At 53.0% G+C, this 21083-nt stretch overlaps 1 protein-coding gene across 2 annotated transcripts; it reads right to left on the bottom strand.

The window, feature by feature from the left end:
- Positions 1 to 431: 431 nt before the first annotated feature.
- HSF1 (heat shock transcription factor 1) lies at positions 432 to 21043 on the bottom strand. Of its 2 annotated transcripts, XM_066265433.1 has the most exons (14): positions 20705 to 21043; positions 6019 to 6127; positions 5432 to 5568; positions 5023 to 5147; positions 3716 to 3791; positions 3580 to 3641; positions 3399 to 3495; positions 3177 to 3313; positions 2820 to 3092; positions 2382 to 2465; positions 1536 to 1641; positions 1087 to 1152; positions 941 to 1010; positions 432 to 871 (listed from the first exon to the last, which is right to left on the bottom strand). In XM_066265433.1, the coding sequence occupies exons 1-14, from the start codon at positions 20819 to 20821 to the stop codon at positions 666 to 668; spliced, it is 1665 nt and encodes a 554-aa protein (XP_066121530.1). In that variant the 5' UTR covers positions 20822 to 21043; the 3' UTR covers positions 432 to 665. The 2 variants fall into 2 exon arrangements, with proteins under 2 accessions (XP_066121530.1, XP_066121531.1); XM_066265434.1 differs by lacking the exon at positions 2382 to 2465 and having other exon boundaries at positions 20705 to 21041.
- Between the last annotated feature and the right edge of the window lie 40 nt (positions 21044 to 21083).

Genomic DNA, 21083 nt, shown 5'->3' on the forward strand with positions numbered 1-21083 from the left:
GTGGGAGGAAAAGGGTCTAGCTGTGTGTGTCAGGGTGCCTTTTGGGTCCCAACACTAGGTAGTATCCCCTTGGACCCAGCCTTGAGGAGGGCAAGCAATGGGGGGACCCCTGCAGATGCTGAACATTGTGGGCTGCGCCTCCCCCACCCCTTGGCCAGCAAAGCTCAGAAGTCAGACTGGCAAGGCAGGGAAGGCTGCACTCCGCTCAGGCCACACCCAGCTATGCTGAGCCCAGCACCCTGGGACTGCTCTGCTGGAGAGACAAGCAGTGTCCCGTACTGGCCCTGAAAGGGGAGGCCTTGGAAAGGGGGGGTATTCTGCCATCCCAACCCCCCTCCCTGGTCCTTCAATAATTATGAGCAGACACGGGCCCCGTGGAGTCTGGTGGGCACCAATGTACCCCAGGAGGAAGCGGACATAGGAGGCCACAGTGTAGAGCCTGTCCTTTATAGATCTCAGCTGTGTCTGTCAGTCCACTGGCGTATATACCTGCATATTTCTATGGAAAGGGAAACGGGGACTCATGTAAAAATCCAAAATACAATTTGTGAACACCCACAGTGCTGGTCAGTCCAGTGTGGCTGCGAAGCCCCAAGAAGCAAGTCATGGCATTTGGGGCTGGGGTCCTCACTGTGGACAGAGGCCGGCTGGCCCTCCTGAGCCCTTTATGAGATAGCGGGGTCCTTGGCTTTGGGGGGCTCAGAGCCCGTCAGCAGGGAGATGGTGGGGTCATCTGCATAGTCGTCCCCTTCCGAGAAGTAGGAGCCCTCCCCCAACTCGAAGAGCACAGGAAGGTCACTGCTCCCCACGTCCACTGGGCCCGAGTCCATCAGGAACAGGGGTTGTGCTGTGTAGTGCACCAGCTGCTTTCCTGGGGGGAGAGGGCTGCGTCAGGGTGCTGGCCAGGGGGAGGGAGGGGCAGGCAGGCGGGCATGCTTACCTGAGTCAGGGCTACTGTTTTCTGCTTCCAGGGGCCGGGGGGTCTCTTGGGGAGACAGGAGCTCCTGGATCTGCTGGGGCAGGAAGGCAGTGAAGGCTCCTGCTCCCCCTGCTCCCCCCACTCCCTCCCGTCCCCACTCTACACACATTGGCCAGGCTGCTGTCCAGGTCAGGCAGGTTCATGTCAGGCACCGTCACCGAGGGGCTGAACAGCTGAGAGAGAGAGAGAGAGGGCAGTCAGGCTGTGCCTGAGAGCAAGGCTGTGTGTGTGTGTGTGTGTGGGGTGGGGTGAGACTTACATCTAGCAGGGCGCTGGTGTGTGTGTGTGTGTGTGTATGTGTGTGGTGGGGTGAGACTTACATCTAGCAGGGCGCTGGTGTGTGTGTGTGTGTGTGTGTGGTGGGGTGAGACTTACATCTAGCAGGGCGCTGGTGTGTGTGTGTGTGGCGGGGTGAGACTTACATCTAGCAGGGCGCTGGTGTGTGTGTGTGTGTGTGTGTGTGTGGTGGGGTGAGACTTACATCTAGCAGGGCGCTGGTGTGTGTGTGTGTGTGTGTGTGTGTGTGTGTGTGTGTGTGTGGTGGGGTGAGACTTACATCTAGCAGGGCGCTGGTGTCCACGCTGAAGCCGTGGCTCGTCAGCATGGTCTGTAGGTTATCCAGGCTGGAGTCCATGGTGTCCAAGTGCTCACTGAGCTCGGCCCTGGGAGTGAGGGGCAGCTAAGGGACTGCCCCAGGCACCCCAGCCCAGACGCCTTCCCCTGCACGTGCCCGCCAGAGAAGTTCCTCAGCCACAGCCCTCCCTGCATGGGGCCAGGGGGCAGTGTGTACTTGGACAGGACCTGGCCACCTGGCCACCAGAGAGTGGTCCTGTCACTGTCGGACTCTCTAAGGCCTCTGGCAGCACTTGACTCTGGGCCAAGATGGCAGGAAGCCCAGAAGGGTTCGGTGGTCGGAACAGGCTGGGGGCAGTTTTTCAGGCTTGATGACATCTTGCCTTTGCACTGGAAGACCACGGACAGGAGAGGGACTGTGCTCAGTGTGTGGTGGGCTGCTCTCCCCTGGTACATGTGGGAAAGGCACCCAGGGCTGGTGGCCGTGACTGAGGATGTCCTAGGCCACTTGGCACAGTTGGGCCACTGGTTGAGTGGCCAGGCCAGCTCCTGCAGGTTCCCCTGGGGCCCAGCCCCACCCTGAGAGAAAGCAGTCTGCACATCAGCGGGGACCCTGGCCATATCCGCAGCCAGGCCAGGCTGGGAGGACTGTCCCCATCAGTTAGTGACTTGGGGCACCAGCTTGACCCCAGAGCCCGGGTCGGGGGGCATTCCTGCTGCAGGAGGCCTGGGATGCCTGGTCCCCAGGCAGGGCTGAGTGGTCCACAGCTGGGGAGGGTCCCGAGCTCTGGCAGAGCCCTCCTCCCTCCCCAGTGGGGGTAGCGCTAACCCTGGCTGGAACCGGCCATGCAGAGAGGAGGAGGGGCAGGGGAAGAGGCGGGCGACTCCAGACCTCTGTGGAGTGCGAGCCAAACTGCAAGATACAAAGACAAGAGCCCCTATTGCAGGTAGGGGCCAGGCAGGCACCATGCCCCCCATCCTCGCACACCTGGCCTCTGGGGCAGGGCCCCTGCTGGGCAGCAGGACCAGGTCCAGGGTGGCCCAGAGAGCAGGTGCGACAGGCCACACACTCTTGGCTCCTGCAGTGAGAAGGCTGTGGGGGGGCCTGGTTGGTCTCCCAACTCCCTCCCCAGTTCCAAGCTCTGAGCTTAAGACCAGGGCTGCAGGCTCCTCCCCCAGAAATCCCATGCCCAGCCCTCCAGGACAGTTCTAGCCTGAGGCCTGGGGGGGGGGGGAGTCCAGAGAGGGGGTAGAGGCCAGCACTCACTTGTCCAAGCAGGCTACACTGAGGCACTTTTCAGGGGCTGAGGCAGGTGGGGTGGAGGGTGGCCGGGCCTCCGCATCTGTGAGGGCTGCGGCCACGTCGGCAGGGGCGGCAGGCTCGCTCTCCCGCAGAATAGAGTCAATGAGGGCAGTTGGGGACAGGGGGGTCTCCACAACTGAGGACGGGCGCCTGGGACTTGCCTCTTCCACCTGGGGACTCCGAGGAGGGCTGGGGGGCTCCTCCTTGACTAGCAACAGGGGGCTGTTCAACAGGGGCCTGCAGGTGGGGACACACAGGTCAGCAGGCACTTCCCTGGCCCCAGCCCCCTTCGGACCACTGGGGAGGTGACGAGGTCCCCACCCCTCATCTGTGGTCCGGCTTGGGGAGGCCAAGGGGCTGCTGGGAGCCAGCTCAGTGATGTCGGAGATGATGGGTCCGGAGCTGGACACGGCGTCCGGGGAGTAGAGGCTGGAGCTGCTGTAGGCCGGAGATGGAGCCTGCCATCAGAGGAGGTGACACATGTGGCTTGTGCTGAGGCAACGCCCACCCTCCCCGGCCAGGACCACTGTGCCCAAAACTCACCGAGTAGGGGCTGGAGCCGTGGATGGGCTCCAGGGAGTACTGCCGGCCATACTTGGGCAAGGAGTGTGCTGAGCCACTGTCGTTCAGCATCAGGGGGCTGTAGGAAGGGCAGGGTTAGAAGCCTCTGCCCCGGGGCACCCAGGGCCCAGGGCTGAGTGACGGGCACCCCCCAGCATCTCACATCTTTCTCTTCACCCCCAGGATCCGGTTTGACTGGACCAGCGAGATGAGGAACTGGATGAGCTGTGGGGGGAGAGGCGGGGTCAGCCCAGCAGAGGGGGGCGCCCAGGGGGCACTCTGCCAGCCCACCTTCCTACCTTGTTGACAACTTTCTGCTGCTGGGCGTGCTTCTGCCGGAGGCTGGCCACCTCCCTCCACAGGGCCTCATTCTCGCTGCAAAGACCACAGTGCAGTCAGCGGGGTCCGATTCCAGGAGCACTGGCTGGAGGGGTTCTGCAGACACCCCACCCCCACCCAGGGCAGTGTAGGGCTGGGGCTTGTCCCACCCCAGACAGGAACCGGCTATGTGACAGGGAGAGAATGCAGGCCAGGGCTGCTTGCTGCACTTCCAGGGAAGGACGCATAGCTGGTCAGATTGGGGGTCAGCTGGAGACAGGGTATGCTGGCTGCACCCCAGGATCCTGGCTGAGACCTACCAGGGCTTTCCGGGATAGCTGAGGTGGCAGACCCTGGAGTGCTGCTTCCCCTCCCCCTAGCCCCCATCTCTGCCTGTCTGAGGATGGGGAAAGGGCAGAGGAAGGGTAGCCCACTCTTCAGGCCACAGTTGGCTTGGGGGCTGGGAGTGGCTCAGAGGTGGCCCCGGGGGTGGGAAGAGCCACCTGAGCAGACCACGTCCTTCCAGCCAGGTGAACAGGGCTGTGGGTGGGTCTGCCCTCCCAGCGGGCCAGCCCCAAAATGCCCACCACATGTCTTCTAGACCTAGAGTTGACCCTTTCAGCTTCACCTTGAGAGACTCCCATGTCTGGAAGGCCAAGTTCACCTGGCCCCATGTGGAGAGAGTGAGAGCCCAGGAGCCACTTCTATGACTCAGGGTCACGAGGGCCTGCCCCCCTGAGCGGCTCTGAGCCAAGGAAAACCACCCTGGGTTCAGGTTCCCGAGGTCCCCGGAGCCCCGAGGTACATGGGAGGAAGTCTAAGGAGCTCCAGGTCCTGGCTGAGGGCAGAGTTGTCAGCTATGCGCCAGGGGTGGGTGTTCTGGAAAGCACCCAACGTGCTTTCTGCTCCCCTAGCCTGAGGTGGGGACAGGCAGAAGTGACACATATGCTGAGGGCACCCACTGACGGGGAGCCAGCAGGAGGGGCCTGGCCACCCTGGCCTGTGGGGAGGGCCTGGAAGGCCACTGGCCCTGAGCCCAGCTCCATCTGCTGTGTCAGGAACCAGTGAGACCCTGCCTCCCAGGAAAGGAGGACGGCCCACAGGGCCCCTGAGGCTGTGCAGGTCCAAACCTAACTCTGTCTGGGGAGCAGAAGGCCTGAGAGCACCCGGCACACAGACTGGCTGCAGGAAGCAGGGCAGTGGGAAGAGGCCCAGGACAGGGTGGCCAGCTCCCAGCGTCCAGTCCTCGCCTTTGCTCTGCCCATCACCCCTCTCCCCCGGGACTTACTGCTTCATGGCCAGGAGCTTGGAGTCCATGCTCTCCTGCTTCCCCTTCATCAGCTGCACGTCGGTCAGCAGCTTGGTGACACTATCCTGGCGAATCTTTATGTCCTCGCTCTTCAGGGTGGACACCTGGGTCCCCACAGGGAGGGTCATTTCAGTGGCCCCTCCAGAGAGGGGAGGGCGGGGACAGGGGAAAGGGCCAAGAGGCCGTGGCCTAGAGATGGGCCTTCATTTCAGAGGCTGGCAGGGACACAGGCGGGGGTCCCCGTATGGACAGGTGGGAGGAAGAGGCCCATCAGGAAGTGGGCTTGGTGCAAACAGGACAGGCCAGCAGGGCACTGAGTGGACACTGCTCCCCCTTACTGCCTGGAGGAAGGTCAGAAGATTCGGGGACAGGGAGGCCGGCTACTTACACTGGTCACTTTCCTCTTGATGTTCTCAAGGAGCTGCTCCTGACCACGCAGAAAGCATGGGTGCTGGAACTCGGTGTCGTCTCTCTCTGGCTTGACCAGGCCACCCTGCTCAATGTGGACCACCTTCCGGAAACCATCTGCACACGATGGGGCCAGGGCAGCCCTGCCTCAGGACTGGGGACCAGACCACCCACTACAGCCCAGCCAAACCCCACTGGTGGACAGAGGGGGGCTCTCCTCACAACCAGCACTGCCTTCAGAGCACCTACCAGCAGCAGCTGGGCAACCTGGGGCTGGGAGACCCTGTGTCTGCACACAGGAGCCTCCTCCACCCCCACAGATGTGGTCATATCTGGCTGAGGGCTTTGTGAGCTGTTCCCTGGGACTGCGGGTTCAGGCCCATGAGGACTCTTCTCCAGGGAAGGGCTGCCCCCCCCAGGCCCCCCCCCATGTGCATTTGGGCTCCATGCCATGCTCTTGGCCAACACAGGGACAAAACCTAGTGGCTCCGTCCTTCACCACAGGCAGGGTCACTGAGCTGGCACCCCGCCATGCCACCATGCACACCCAGAAGGTGGGGCACTCACACATGTTGAGCTGCCGCACAAAGCTGGCCATGTTGTTGTGCTTGAAGTACTTGGGCAGCACCTCCTTGGCAAATTGGCCCTGGTCGAACACGTGGAAGCTGCTCCCGCTCTGCCAGGAGACATGCGGGCAGCGTCACATGCAGCCGGTCAGGGAGACAGGCGCTCCGCAAGCATCAGGCAGCCGCATGCCCACCCAGTGCGGCCATGGCCATGGGAGCCATGCAGCCAGAGAGAGGAGGGACCTCCTCACAGCCGGGGAGCCCCCGCCCCCGAGTCTCAGAGCTCCCCAGAGCCAGGTTTACATTCATGAGACACCACAGCACTGTGGGCCCGTTCCTTAGGGGACCCCGCTTTGGTTATACTCAGCCAATTCACCCTCACAGCTATGACTCCAAATGAAAGCAGCTGAGAAAACGGGAACCTAGTTTCAGTTACTCTGGAGAACACACTGTGTGCTCAGAAATGCAAGTTCATTTTCCCTTCTGCATCTGAGATGTGAAACATGATACGAAATCCCTACACCACCCTCTTCTTCCATCTCTTTCCGGCGGGGTGTCAGGGCCGGCTCTCTGCTGGTGCAGAGTGTGCGCATGTGACCCTGTGACAGGTACTGAAGACGCTGGGAGCAGGCGCCCCTTGTTGGGGAAGAGGGTTCAGGATACAAGCTCGGAAAAGCCAGAACATCCCTGCAGAGCTGAGCCAGAACTGGAATCCTGACTGCTTTTCAATATCTACCACATTTCCCCATGTATAAAATGCACCCCTTTCTGAAAAATGTGGGATGTAAACACTGGGTGCAGCTTACACAGTGGTTGTGGCATTTCTAGTGCCACAGATGGAACCGAGGACGAGGCAACCTATGAAGACAGTGATTCATCATCAGACACAGATGAGGACAAGAGTTTTGACAGTGATGAGTTGTATGAATTTTTTTTTTTTTTTTAATTTTTCTGAAGTTGGAAACGGGGAAGCAGTCAGACAGACTCCTGCATGTGCCCGACCAGGATCCACCCGGCACGCCCACCAGGGGGCGATGCTCTGCCCATCTTGGGGTGTTGCTCTACCGCAATCAGAGCCATTCTAGTGCCTGAGGCAGAGGCCACAGAGCCATCCTCAGTGCATGGGCAAACTTTGCTCCAATGGAGCCTTGGCTGCGGGAGGGGAAGAGAGAGACAGAGAGGAAGGAGAGGGGGAGGGGTGGAGAAGCAGATGGGCGCCTCTCCTGTGTGCCCTGGCCAGGAATCGAACCCGGGACTTCTGCACGCCAGGCTGATGCTCTACCACTGAGCCAACCCGCCAGGGCGAGTTGTATGAATTTTTTTTTTTTTTTTGTATTTTTCTGAAGCTGGAAACGGGGAGAGACAGTCAGACAGACTCCCGCATGTGCCCGACCGGGATCCACCCGGCACGCCCACCAGGGGGCAATGCTCTGCCCCTTCAGGGCGTTGCTCTGCCACGACCAGAGCCACAGTCACTCTAGCGCCTGGGGCAGAGGCCAAGGAGCCATCCCCAGCGCCCGGGCCATCTTTGCTCCAATGGAGCCTTGGCTGCGGGAGGGGAAGAGAGAAACAGAGAGGAAGGAGAGGGGGAGGGGTGGAGAAGCAGATGGGCGCTTCTCCTGTGTGCCCGGGCCGGAAATCGAACCCGGGACTTCTGCACGCCAGGCCAACGCACTACCACTGAGCCAACCAGCCAGAGCTGAATTTTATGATGAATAAAACTTGAGTTGAATAACTTTTTGTAATACTTTATTTTTTCAAATTTCAGGCTCCAAAATGAAGATGTGGCTAATAAGACGGGAGTGTTGTATACATGGGGAAATACGGTGCATATTTATGTAGATATTAAAATGAAAATATGTGAATGTGTCAGGTGGGTGGAAATGGTGGTGGAAAGCCTCTTAAAATAGTCTCCAAAGAAGCAATAAGAAAACTAAACAAAAAATGGCAAAAAAAAAATATTAAAGCCTACATTTTCAGACCTCTGAAAATTAACCAAAGGGTTCTGGCTCAAGTGCTACGGACTTACTGTTCCTACAGAGTTTTATTAGATTTTCTTGAATAAATGCTTCTTTTTGTCTTATGCCTTTAGGATAATTTCCAGAGAATAAACTATTTAAATAAACTGCTTGCTTCACTGTCTTTGATTTGACCCAAAACTCTCCCAGTATAGAAAGCCTTCTCTCTAGGGATGTTAAATTTAAAAAAAAATTATTTACTCCATTTTTTTAGAGACAGGGGAGAGGAAGGGAGGGAGAGGGAGAGAGGAGACTGGGGAGGAACAGGAAGTATCAACTCTCCCACAGGGGCCTTGACGGAGTAGGCCAGGGTCTTGAACCAGTGACCTAAGCATTCCTTCACTACCTGACCACTAAGCTAACAGAGCAAAGACTTCAGTGGTCACAAACAACAAAGAATACAAAGGTCCATATTTTGTTCAAAAAGTCACTAAACAAATAGCAAAAACCACAAGCAGTAATAACAAATCCTGAGGATGGGGAGTGGGAGAGAATCTGATATCCAGAGTTTAATCCAGTGGTATTAATACACGCCACATCATGTTTATTCAAAGTCTAATTTTCAACAAAAAATTAAGAGACATACAATGAAACAGGGTATGGACCATATGCAGGGGAAAAAAAAAGGCAACCAGTAGAAACTACCTAAGGAAGCTCAGCCGTTTGACTTCCTAGACAAAGACAGGCCCACCATTTCACATATGTTCAAAGAACAGAAAACTACATCTAAAGAAATAAAAATAGGAAAGAGAGTATCTCATAGGACATTACTAACAGAGATAAATTATAAAAATGAATCAAATCAAAATTCTAGAGTTAAATTTAACAACTCAGGTTTGAAGTTCACTGCTAAGAGGAGCTCTGAAGCAGATTTGAGCAGGGATGAGAAGGAATCAGGAAAAAAAAGAAGGCGGCGGCCCTGGCCTTTTGGCTCAGCGGTAGAGCGTCGGCCTGGCGCATGGGGGACCCAGGTTCGATTCCCGGCCAGGGCACATAGGAGAAGCGCTCATTTGCTTCTCCACCCCCCCCTCCTCTCTGTCTCTCTCTTCCTCTCCCGCAGCCAAGGCTTCATTGGAGCAAAGATGGCCCGGGTGCTGGGGATGGCTCTTTGGCCTCTGCCCCAGGTGCTAGAGTGGCTCTGGTCAGAGCAGAGTGATGCCCTTGGTGGGCAGAGCATCGCCCCCTGGTGGGCGTGCCGGGTAGATCTGTCTGACTGTCTCTCCCGTTTCCAGCTTCAGAAAAATACAAAAACAAACAAACAAAAAAACAAAACAAAAAAAACAAAAGAAGAAGAAGGAATCAGAAAACATAAAGATTGGCTGAGATTATCCAGTCGGAGGGACAGAAAGAAAAAAAAATAAAATAAATGTTTCGTCCGTCAGAGGCATGTGGACACTACCAAATCCCAACATACACAGAATGGGCGTCGCAGGAGAGCAGAACAGTGGACAGAAAGAATATCTGAAGAAATAATGGCCCAAACTCCTCAAATTTCATGAAAAATACCCAGGACGCTAAACAAACACTAAGTGTAATAAACTCTAAGATATTCATACTCGATACTTCACAGTCCAACTGCAGAGAGCTAAAGGCCAGGAGGGAATCTGAAACACAGCAGGAAAGGACAGATCACCGTACAGAGGAATCCTTAATAAGGTCAACAGCTTCTACCAAAAACCATGGAGGCCAGAAGGCATTGGGTTTATATTAAAGGTGCTGAAAGAAAAAAAAAAAAACACAACAAACTTGTCCAGCCCTGGCTGGGTAGCTCAGCAGGTTAAAGTGTTGTGCCAATCCACCAAAGTTGTAGGTTCAATCTCTGGTCAGGACACACACAAGAATCAACCAATGAGCCTGACCCGTAGTGGCGCAGTGGATAAAGCACTGACCTGGAATGTGGAGGTCACTGGTTTGAAACCCTGGGCTTGCCCAGTCAAGGCACATATGGGAAGCAACTAAGTTGATGCTTCCTGTTTTTCCCCCCACTTCTAAAATCAATAAATAAAATCTTTTAAAAAATCAACCAATGAATGTCTAAATAAGTAGAACAACACATCAATGTGTCTTTGTCTCTCTAAAAAAAAATCAATGAAAATAAAGGGGAGAAAACCCTGTCAATCAATAATTCTATATTCAGCAAAACTAGCCTTAGAAAATGAAGAAGCCAGTTCCACTTCTGGGATGGCAGGTGGTGTAAGCAGACCCTCTGAACAAGTAAAACAAGCAAAGTTTTCTTAATTAACTCAGTCTTTGGAAACTGTCCCGAAGACATACAACAAAAGAAACATTTATTTTAAAAACATCTACTAAAAACTCTTAACAGTTAAGCACTTGGGCCACAGCCCACTACCTCCTTGTCACACCAGTCACCTTGATTGACAGTACACTTTGGGAGGTATGGACAAGAAGAGAGGAACTCTGCTCCCCTCAATTTCCAAGCAGGGCTGACTGTATCCCATCAATGGGCAGCTCTAACATTTCTCATATGATCCAGATTCAGGTGAAGAGGCAAAATGCCTAGTGATTGCAACAAATCATCCCCTTCTCCATTTTGGCCCCCACACAGAATGGAGGCTCTAACACAGGAACCCAGCTGGGAACACTGTGGCTCCCATCATCCTCACCCACCTAGCAGGTAGGACAGAGCACCCAGGCCGGGAGAGGCAAGCAGAGAAGACCAGAGGCTGCTGCTCTGTTCAGCACCCAGACTAGTGGCTCGGAGAATTTGCTCGGAGCAAAGAGGCAGTGGAAAAAGACCTCTCGAAAGCTCTCCGAAAGGGGATTCACTTTATTTGAAATACATAGTGGGAAAGGTCAAACCTAAGGGTGCTCTTGAAAACAAAAGATTCTGTAAATTAAGAGTAACAAGGTAAAAATGACCAGCCTGTTCATACAGGAAGAAGACAGCAAAGAGCCCTCTCGAGGTCAGAAAAAAACCTCCAAGGTTGACCTCAAAAACCACCACAGCTCAAATTTAATTTGCATCAAACATGTTGAACAATCTGTGCCCTAGGGCAATGTCAAAACAACAGGATGGTCAGGCAGTAATTAGAGCAGGGGTTGGGAAGCTATGGCTTGCGAGCCAGATGTGGCTCTTGATGGCTGCATCTGGCTCGCAGACAAATCTTTAATAAAAAAAATGTTAAAAATATAAAACATTCTCGCCTGACCTGCGGTGGCGCAGTGGGTAAAGCGTTGACCTGGAATGCTGAGGTCACCGGTTCGAAACCTGGGGCTTGCCTGATCAAGGCACATATGGGAGTTGATGCTTTCTGCTCCTCCCTATGTCTCTCTCTCTCTTTCTGTCCCCTCTCTCTAAAAGTGAATAAATAAAATCTAAAAAAAAAATTATATATATATAAATAAAACATTCTCATGTATTACAATCCATTCATTTCCTACCGCTCATGTTCATGGTTGCAGGCGACTGGAGCCAATCACAGCTGTCGTCTGGGATAACACCAAATTTTTATTGGATAATGCCTAACGTGCATGGGTCGTTGTATGGCTCTCACTCAATTACATTTTAAAATATGTGGCATTGCCTGACCAGGCGGTGGCGCAGTGGATAGAATGTAGGACTGGGATGCGGAAGACCCAGGTTCGAGACCCCGAAGTCGCCAGCTTGAGCACAAGCTCATCTGGCTTGAGCAAGAAAAACTCACCAGCTTGGACCCAAGGTTGCTGGCTTGAGCAAGGGGTCCGTCTGCTGAAGGCCCACAGTCAAGGCACATATGAGAAAGCAATCAATAAACAACTAAGATGTCAAAACGAATAACTGATGATTGATGCGTCTCATCTCTCTTCGTTCTGTCTGTCTGTCCCTATCTATCCCTCTCTCTGACTCTCTGTCTCTGTAAAAAATAAATAAATAAAAATTAAAATATGTGGCGTTCATGGCTCTCCTCAGCCAAAAAGGTTCCCGACCCCTGAATTAGAGAGTGTAAAGGCTGGATATAACATGAAGTGAATTAACAGAGATCAAAGAAGGAGGAAGTAGACCCTACTGAAACAGCCTAACCCGAGCACACAATCAAGGGCTCCAGGGTGGGGTGTGTGGAGATCATCCAGAAGTACTGCATTTCCCAAAATGTAGTTTTTCAATCAAACTACAAAGCATGTAAAGAAACAGTAAAGTGCGACCCATACATAAAGGAAAAAACCTGAATCTGCCTACGAGAGGGCCACATGTCAGATGTCACCAAGACTTCAAAGAAGCCAGTACTAATATGTTCAGGAAACTAAAGAAAACTGAGAAGAAAAGGAAGGTGAGTGACAATGTGTTACCAAGAGAATAACCACAGAGATCCCAATTGTACAGAGGAACCAAATGGAAACTGTGCAGCTGAAAGTAAAAGAAGCGGCCCCGGCTGGGTGACTCAGTGGTAGAGCGTTGGTGCGGTGTGTGGAAGTCCCGGGTTCAAGTCCCAGGCAGGGCACAGGGGAGAAGGGACCACCTGCTTCTCCATTCTTTGCCCCTCTCTCTTCCCCTCCTGAGCAATGGCTCGGCTGGAGCAAGTTGGCCCCAGGAGCCGAGGATGGCTCCATGGCCTCACTTCAGGTGCTAAAATAGCTTTGTTGCCAAGCAATGGAGCAACTCCACAGATGGGCAGAGCATCAACCCTTAGTGGGCTTCCCAGGTAGATTCCAGGTGGGCGCTAGCAGAAGTCTGTCTTTCTGCCTCCCTGCCTCTCACGTAATAAAAAAAAAAAGGGGGGTGATCTGTAGGACAAGGAATCGACAAGTGAAAACAAATTGACAGATTATAAAAGAAGAGAGAAAAAATGTGAGTCCCCTGTGAGTGCACCAGCTTACCTACCATAGGGAGAAGAGACAGGGAAGGGACTGAAACAAATGTTCAAAGAAATAAGGTCTGAAAATGTCCCAAATTTCCTTTTAAAAAAATCTATAAACATGGCATGTCTCCCCATTTACTTAGATCAACTTTGATTTCTTTTATAAATGCTCTTCTTTTTAATTAATTAATTAATTCATTCATTTTAGAGAGGAGAGAGAGAGGGGGAGAGAGAGACAGGGAGAGAGAGAGACAGGGGGGAGGAGCTGGAAGCATCAACTCTCATATGTGCCTTGACCAGGCAAGCCCAGGGTTTCGAACCGGCGACCTCAGCATTTCTAGGTTGATGCTTTATCCACTGCGCCACCACAGGTCAGGCCTATAAATGCTCTTATAATCTTATATGTTTGCTATATAGATCCTTGCTCTTTTTATTAGGTTTATGGTTAAGAATCTTGTTTTTTGAGAAATTGTAAATGATATTTAAAAAATTTAGTTTCCTGGTCCTGGCCGGTTGGCTCAGTGGTAGAGCGTCGGCTTGGCGTGCAGGAGTCCTGGGTTCAATTCCCGGCCAGGGCACACAGGGGAAGCGCCCATCTGCTTCTCTACCCCTCCCCCTCTCCTTCCTCTCTGTCTCTCTCTTCCCCTCCCACAGCCAAGGCTCCATTGGAGCAAAGTTGGTCCGGGCGCTGAGGATGGCTCTGTGGCCTCTGCCTCAGGCGCTAGAATGGCTCTGGCTGCAGCAGAGCGACGCCCCAGATGGGCAAAGCATCACCCCCTGGTGGGTGTGCCGGGTGGATCCTGGTCGGGCACATGCAGGAGTCTGTCTGACTGACTGCCTCCCTGTTTCCAACCTCAGAAAAATACAAAAAAAAAAAAAAAATTCAGTTTCCTATTGTTCATTGCTAGTATGTAGAAATACAAGCAAACCCATCACTAGTTCTAGGAGTATTTTGTAGATTTCTTGGATTTTCTATGTAGACAATCATGATATATGTGAATCAAAGACAGCTTTACTGCCTGACCAGATGGTGGCGCAGGGGATAGAGCGTCGAACTGGGATGCGGAAGACCCAGGTTCGAGACCCCGAGGTCGCCAGCTTGAGCGTGGGCTCATCTGGTTTGAGAAAAAATTCACCAGCTTGGACCCAAGGTCACTGGCTCAAGCAAGGGGTTACTCGGTCTGCTGAAGGCCCACGGTCAAGGCACATATGAGAAAGCAATCAATGTACAACTAAAGTGTCGCAATGCGCAACGAAAAACTAATGATTGATGCTTCTCATCTCTCCGTTCCTGTCTGTCCCTGTCTATCCCTCACTCTGACTCTCTGTCTCTGCAAAAAAATAAAAATAAATAAAAACATTTAAAAAAGACAGCTTTACTACTTCCATATATACACCTTTAACATAATACATAACCCTTTCATTTTTTAAAAAAGAATTTTGATTGATTTTTAGAGAGAGGAAGAGAGAGAGAAGCATCAGCTCGTAGCTACTTCACTTTAGTTGTTCACTGACTGTATGTCGTAGGTGCCTTGACCAGGCAAGCCTGGGGTTTCAAACTGGCCACCTCGGTATTCCAGGTGGATGCTCTAGCCACTGCACCACCACAGGTCAGGCAAACCTTTAATCCCCCCCCCCCCAAATTTAGGTAACGTACTGGATAGGACTTCCAGTACAATGCTGGCGGGAAGTAAAAACAGACCCTGAGCCTTGTCTGGACCTCAGGGGATGGCATTCAATCTCTCACCATTGAGTATGACCTGGGCATAGGTGTTTTGCAGACCCTTTTTTACTTTTTATTTTTATTTGATTTTTAGATAGAGAAGAGAGAGAGAGAAGGGGGGGGGGAGAGAGAGAAGAAGCAGGAAGCATTAATTTGTAGTTGCATTGTGTATGTGCCTTGACCAGGTGAGCCTAGGGTTTCAAACTGGTGACCTCAGTGTTCTAAGTCGAAGCTCTATCCACTGTGCCACCACAGGTCAGGCTTGCAGACCCTTTCCTGTCACACTGAGGAAGTTCTCTGCTATTCTTCGCCTCCTGAAGTTTTTCCTAAATACCACAAATATCAAATTCTGTCAAATACTTTTTCTGCATCAAATACTATAATCACGTGGTCTTCTTTAGATTGCTAACATGGTGAATTATATTAATTTAAACTTTGAACCACCCTTGCATTCTTGGGATAAATTCCATTTGTTGTGACATTACCCTTCTTATATATTACTGAATTTGACTTGCTGACTTTTTTTTTTTGTATTTTTTTTTTCTGAAGCTGGAAACGGAGATACACAATCAGACAGACTCGCGCATGCGCCTGACCGGGATCCACCCGGCACGCCCACCAGGGGGCGGTGCTCTGTCCACCAGGGGGCGATGCTCTGCCCCTCCGGGGCGCCGCTCTGTCGCGACCAGAGCCACTCCAGCGCCTGGGGCAGAGGCCAAGGAGCCATCCCCAGCGTCCGGGCCATCTTTGCTCCAATGGAGCCTCGCTGCGGGAGGGGAAGAGAGAGACAGAGAGGAAGGAGGGGGGGGGCGGGGGTGGAGAAGCAAATGAGCGCTTCTCCTGTGTGCCCTGGCTGGGAATCGAACCCGGGACTCCTGCACGCCAGGCCGACGCTCTACCACTAAGCCAACCGGCCAGGGCACTTGCTGACATTTTATAGAAGGCATTATAAGGGACACTGGCCTGCAGCTTTCTGAACAAGAATGTGTATGACTGGTGTTATTTCTTCTTTAAATGTTTTGCCTTTTAAATTACTATATTTGGGCCTAGATACTTCTTTTTAGGATGGTTTATTACTAGGAAATAAATTAATTTCCTCCCTCCTTCCTTTTTTTAGGTGAGAGGAGGGGAGAGAGTGAAACAGATACCGCATGTGCCCTGACTGGGATCTACCTGGCAACCCCCAGGATGGTCCATGATTAAACCAATTGAGCCACTGGCGGCGGGAGGGGAAGAGGAAGGGAAGGGGGAGGGACTGGGACGGAAGCAGATGGTCACTTCTCATGTGTGTCCCGAGACTGGGAATTGAACCTGGGATGTCCACAGACCAGGCTGGTGTTCTACGCACTGAGCCAACCTGCCAGGGCCAGTTTGTCTTTTTGACACCATTGTAAATATTTCCATTTTCAATAGCTCACTCTTAATATTTAGAAATACAGGGTGGGGCAAAAGTAGGTTTACAGTTGTTCATATGCAAATACAGCTGATAAATAATAATACAAGAATAAACTATGTTCTGTGTACTCACAACTGTAAACCTACTTTTGCCCCACCCTGTATAAATAACTTTATAGCCTGACCTGTGGTGGCGCAGTGGATAAAGCGTCCACCTGGAAATGCTGAGGTCGCCGGTTCGAAACCCTGGGCTTGCCTGGTCAAGGCACATATGGGAGTTGATGCTTCCAGCTCCTCCCCCCTGTCTCTCTCTTTCTCTGTCTCTCTCTCCCTCTCTCTCTCTCTTTAAAATGAATAAATAAAATAAAAATTAAAAAAATAAATAAAAATTAAAAATAAATAAATAAATAACTTTGTATATTGACTGACCTTGAATCTTGTGACTACACTAAACTCACTAGTTCTAACAACTTTTTTGTAGATTCCTTGGAATTTTCTAAGTAAATGATTATTTCTGAGACAGTCATTTCTTTTTACTTTTTTTTTAAGTCTTATTTTTTTTGAGAGAGAGAGAGAGACCAACAGGAACAGACAAAGAGGAAGAGAGAGATGAGAAACTCAGAGTTGTGGCACCTTAGTTGTTCCTTGATTGCTTTTTCATATGTGCCTTGACGGGGTGGTGGGGGTGCCTCACCTGTTGCTCAAGCCACGGACCCTGGGCTTTAAGCCAGCAACGCCACACCCAAGCTGGTAAGCCCGAGCTCAAGCCAGCGACCTTAGCTCGGGGTTTCAAACCTGGATCCTCAGCATCCGAGGCCGACACTCCATCCACTGAGCCACTGCCTGGTCAGGCTTAGTCTTACTTTTTACTTTCCCATCTGCATGCCTTTCATGTACACTGCTCACAAAAATTAGGGGACCAGGGAACGTGCAGATACTCCAGTACTTTCAGCCTTTTGTTTAGTGCATTTTCACCAGTGAAATAAAAGTTGGTTTTGCATCTCATTTGCATAATCAAACAACTTTCTTTAGACAGGAATGGAGAGAGATGAGAAGCATCAATCATTAGTTTTTCGTTGCGTGTTGCAACTTCTTGGTTGTTCATTGATTGCTTTCTCATATGTGCCTTGACCGCGGGCCTTCAGCAGACCGAGTAACCCCTTGCTGGAGCCAGAGACCTTGGGTCCAAGCTGGTGAGCTTTTTGCTCAAGCCAGATGAGCCCGTGCTCAAGCTGGCGACCTCGGGGTCTCGAATCTGGGTCCTTCCACATCCCAGTCCGACGCTCTATCCACTGTGCCACTACCTGGTCAGGCTGATGTTCTTGTTTAATAAAAATAAATCAAATGCTTTTTTTATTACTTCATATTCATTTTGAAATATCCTCTAGTTTTTGTGAGCAGTGCATTTACTTAGCACATTGCTTGACCAGGATGTCCAATTCCTTGTTAAGGACAAGTGCTAAATCCTGACTGTGAACCCTCCAATAGCGGGTGGTCCCAGTGCAGCTGGGGGTAAGAAAGCAGCTGGGTGGGGCCAGAGCCTTGGCCGTGAGCCTCAGCAGCAGTGTCCACGCAGGAGACATGGACATTCCTGGCAAAGGCCGGCAGTGAACAATGGCTGGATGTTAGTAGGAAAGAACGTGGACTTCGTATCTGGTTCAACCATTCTCTAACTCTTACTTTAAGTGTCTTAAGGTCTTTGAGACTGTTTTCCTATTTAGAAAATAACCGTTTGTCAACTGCCTGCCTGGTTGTGGATGCAGCAGAACGGACACTGCACACAAGCCCTTCTGCCTCAGGGAGGTACCAGGAGCTCCTAGCCCTGCGGCCCACCTCACATTCCGCTCCTAGGGAGCCATGACCTGAGGCACCGCTTCAGCACTTTAGTTCAACAGCCAAAAGTAGCCAAGGGCAGGGCCCACGGGACCTGCTGGGTCCTGCAGGCTGTCTGAGAACTAGCTCTGCAGGCTTGAGGGCTTTGACTGGCTGAGCCAGGGAGGCGGGGTGGGCCTGCCTGCGGAGCTCTGAAAACGGTCTCTGGCCAGCTTTGTGTGCCCAGGTGTGACCAGTCCAATCTTCAAGTGGTCTCATGGGGAGCTGAGTGACCTAACTGCAGGGACTACTCTGCCCCCCGATTCTTCAACTAGAGACCCAGACTCTCAAGTGACCCTCAGACCACAGGCACTCACACGGGCGACCTGGAATGGGCCCTGGCCTTGGTGACCTCCAGTCACTAGGTCTCTGGTACTTTCCCCAGCTCCTCATAATGGTCAGGTCATTCCTGCTTCCAAAGAGAATGGAACTGCACCGACCAGGCTGAGACTAGGGTGAGGCCCGAGAGACACCAGAAGCCAAAATTTAAGCAGTTGCTTCCAAGTGCAGGTGGACCTAAAAAAGTGCCTCCTCAGATTGCCCCTTAGTGCCTTCCGACCTCACCTTGACCCTGACCGCTAGACTACAGAGACCTGATTCGTGGAACATCCTAGTGGGCATGGAGGTAAGGGGCAAAGCAGACTGCAGGTCAGCAGAGCCACAGCCCATCTTCGGGCCATGCTCATGTCATCAGATCCCCTCCCTAGGATGAGCTGCAGTGTCCTGCAGAACTTGTCTGGGGAGCAGCCTGTTCAACTTGGTGTTACAGATGCTATACCAAGTGCATCTGTAATTGTCGAGGACTGGGGCAGTAACCTGTTGGTTTGTCCCTCATGCTGGGCAAAGAAAGAACAACACAGTCCAGACCAAGCTCCACTGGCCAAAGTTTCTGGGTCTGGAAACAGCTGTCTCTTCCCCTTGTCCACTGTAGCAAACACAGAAGGTTTCCTTTTGCAGAATTGTGAGAAAACTTCCAGCACAAGGGGGAAGGCACCCAGAGCATGGGTGTCAGAGCCTCCCATGGCCTTGGAGGGCCAGACTCTGGGCCGTGAATATGCAAAAGACCCTGTGTGGACTTTTTGGACAGAGGATACAGGGCTTGGGAATCCTCGAGGCCACAGGCATAGGACTATCTCCTTTTCCCAACTCAGCAGCTCCACAGCCAGCCCCTGTCCAGCCCAGGAAAAGGCATCCTTCAGTTCTTTAGCTAGAGTTTGGTTTCTGCACTCACGGCTGACGCCAGTCACATGCCCCCTACTGTGCCCTGTCCCAACCACACCCTGCCCACCCATGAACAGACCAGGTAGGATCAATCACCCGACCTCCACCTGGCTCTTTTCCCCCCACAAAGAACTTGCCAATAGGGCTCGTGCGGCCACCGTGGGTGGAGGCTGTCAGTGGCCCGATGACACCCGAGTTTCCTGCTCAAAGGCTTTGCCTACAACACAGACTGCAGTTCCTGGGACTATGCCGACAGCGCTCCACCTACATGCCTCATGGTCTCTAAACAGAAACAGCAAGCAGATTAAGGACCAAGATGGATCATCCTAGTAGCCTTAAGCTCGGAATAACCCAGAGGATCATTGTCAAGAGTGTTTCCTGAGAGTTCTGGGAAAGGAAAAGGAGGAAGAAGGCAGGATAAAGGAAGACAGAAACATGGGGTCATTTTCTCCGGTCAGGAAAGTTCAAGATCTAGAAGGGGATGATGGTGTTTAATGTGACAACTTGTGGGAAAGCACCCTGACCCTCTTTGGGACTCGTGCCACCAATTAAGAAACAGGCAGTGGAGAATGGAGAAAACCCACACACAGCCGTCACTAGGATCAACAGAAATTTGTCTCCAACAGGAACACTGCATGGTTTCTAGTCTCTTTAGTCCCAAACATTCTTCAGGCGGAGCAAAGCTTCAGCAAACACACAACCCACGAGTGAGAGAGAACCTAGCCTCCAACTCAGGGGTAACTTCAAGTCCAGACTTTTCTTCATTCCTAATGGCTTCAGAGTATGAAGGGGAAGTCATTGGAAGAGTCTGAGAGCCCTGGCCCCGCCTGCTGGCACACACATTTTGGCTCTCAGGAGGGAGGGCAGGCATGTTCTGAGGCACCAAGAGCCTCTGCACAACCAGGACAGTCTTTCTAGAGGCCACACAAATATTTGCCCGCCCTGGGCTTGCGCTCTGGCCTTGCGGGGGACACGACGCCACAGCCAAGACGTGAACAGCAGGTTCTCATCCCCAACTGCACGCAGACACCGTCTCGGATTTGATCCCTGCAGGCCGGCGCTGTGTGGCCTTGCAGGGTCAGACCCTTGTCAACAAGCCCGCTACCAAGGCTACTGGACACCGACAGGGACCTGAACCAAGAAGTTCTGGGAGACATGAAAAAAAAAAAAAAAAAAAGCTGCCCTTGGCACCCCCAGCCGGGGGACCCGGACAAGGGTTTCCCAGATCCATCTAAACTTGGACGACGTTTTATTTTCTGGTTTTTCCCTCCGTTTCCATGTTGCGCTTACAGCAACGCACTCGGTCCTGACTTTTCCCGCAGACTCCTGACCACTACCACCCCCCCCCCCCGGGAACTCACCGGGGAAGCGAGAGGCAGCCACCTCGGACACCACGTGTACTAGCGAAACGGAGTGCCGTTTCCAGGACAGACGCAGCCCCCCGCAGTTATCCAACAGTTAGCAGAAAAGCCCGAGAAGGAGAGGCCCCGCCCTTCCTCCCCACACCAGGGAAACTTGGCGAGGACCGGCGCCGGCGGGGAGCGAGCCTCGGACGCTGGTCCCGGTCCTCCCTCTGGGGGGCCCCGCCCCGCCCCCACACCGAGAGGCCGAGGCGAGGGCCTGGCCTGCCCTGCTCCTCCGGGGGCACGCCCACCCCCTCACCGGGCTCCAGCAGATAAGTGCGTCGGTGTCCGGGTCGCTCACGAGGGTCCATAGCTTGGTCAGGAAGGCCGGGACGTTGCTGGGTCCCGCCGCGCCGGGGCCCACGGGCAGATCCATACCGGGCAAGGCGGGGAGAGGCAGAAGTAGCGACCGCAAGGAGAGACCGGGGCTGGGCTAGCGCCGCCGCAGTGTCTGCAGGCCGGGCCGCGCCGCCGCCGCCCGCTGCGCACACACGGCCCAGAGACTTAGCATGGCCGCCGCCATCTTGCGACGGGCGCGCACACGCCGGCACCGCCCTTCTGCGTTCACACGGTGGCGCGCGCGCGCGCCGGCGACGCCCACTCCGGACTCCAGGCCCCGCCCCGGACGCCGCGCACCT

The sequence above is a fragment of the Saccopteryx bilineata genome, chromosome 3, assembly GCF_036850765.1.
Source record: "Saccopteryx bilineata isolate mSacBil1 chromosome 3, mSacBil1_pri_phased_curated, whole genome shotgun sequence".
Classification (NCBI taxonomy): Eukaryota; Metazoa; Chordata; class Mammalia; order Chiroptera; family Emballonuridae; genus Saccopteryx; species Saccopteryx bilineata.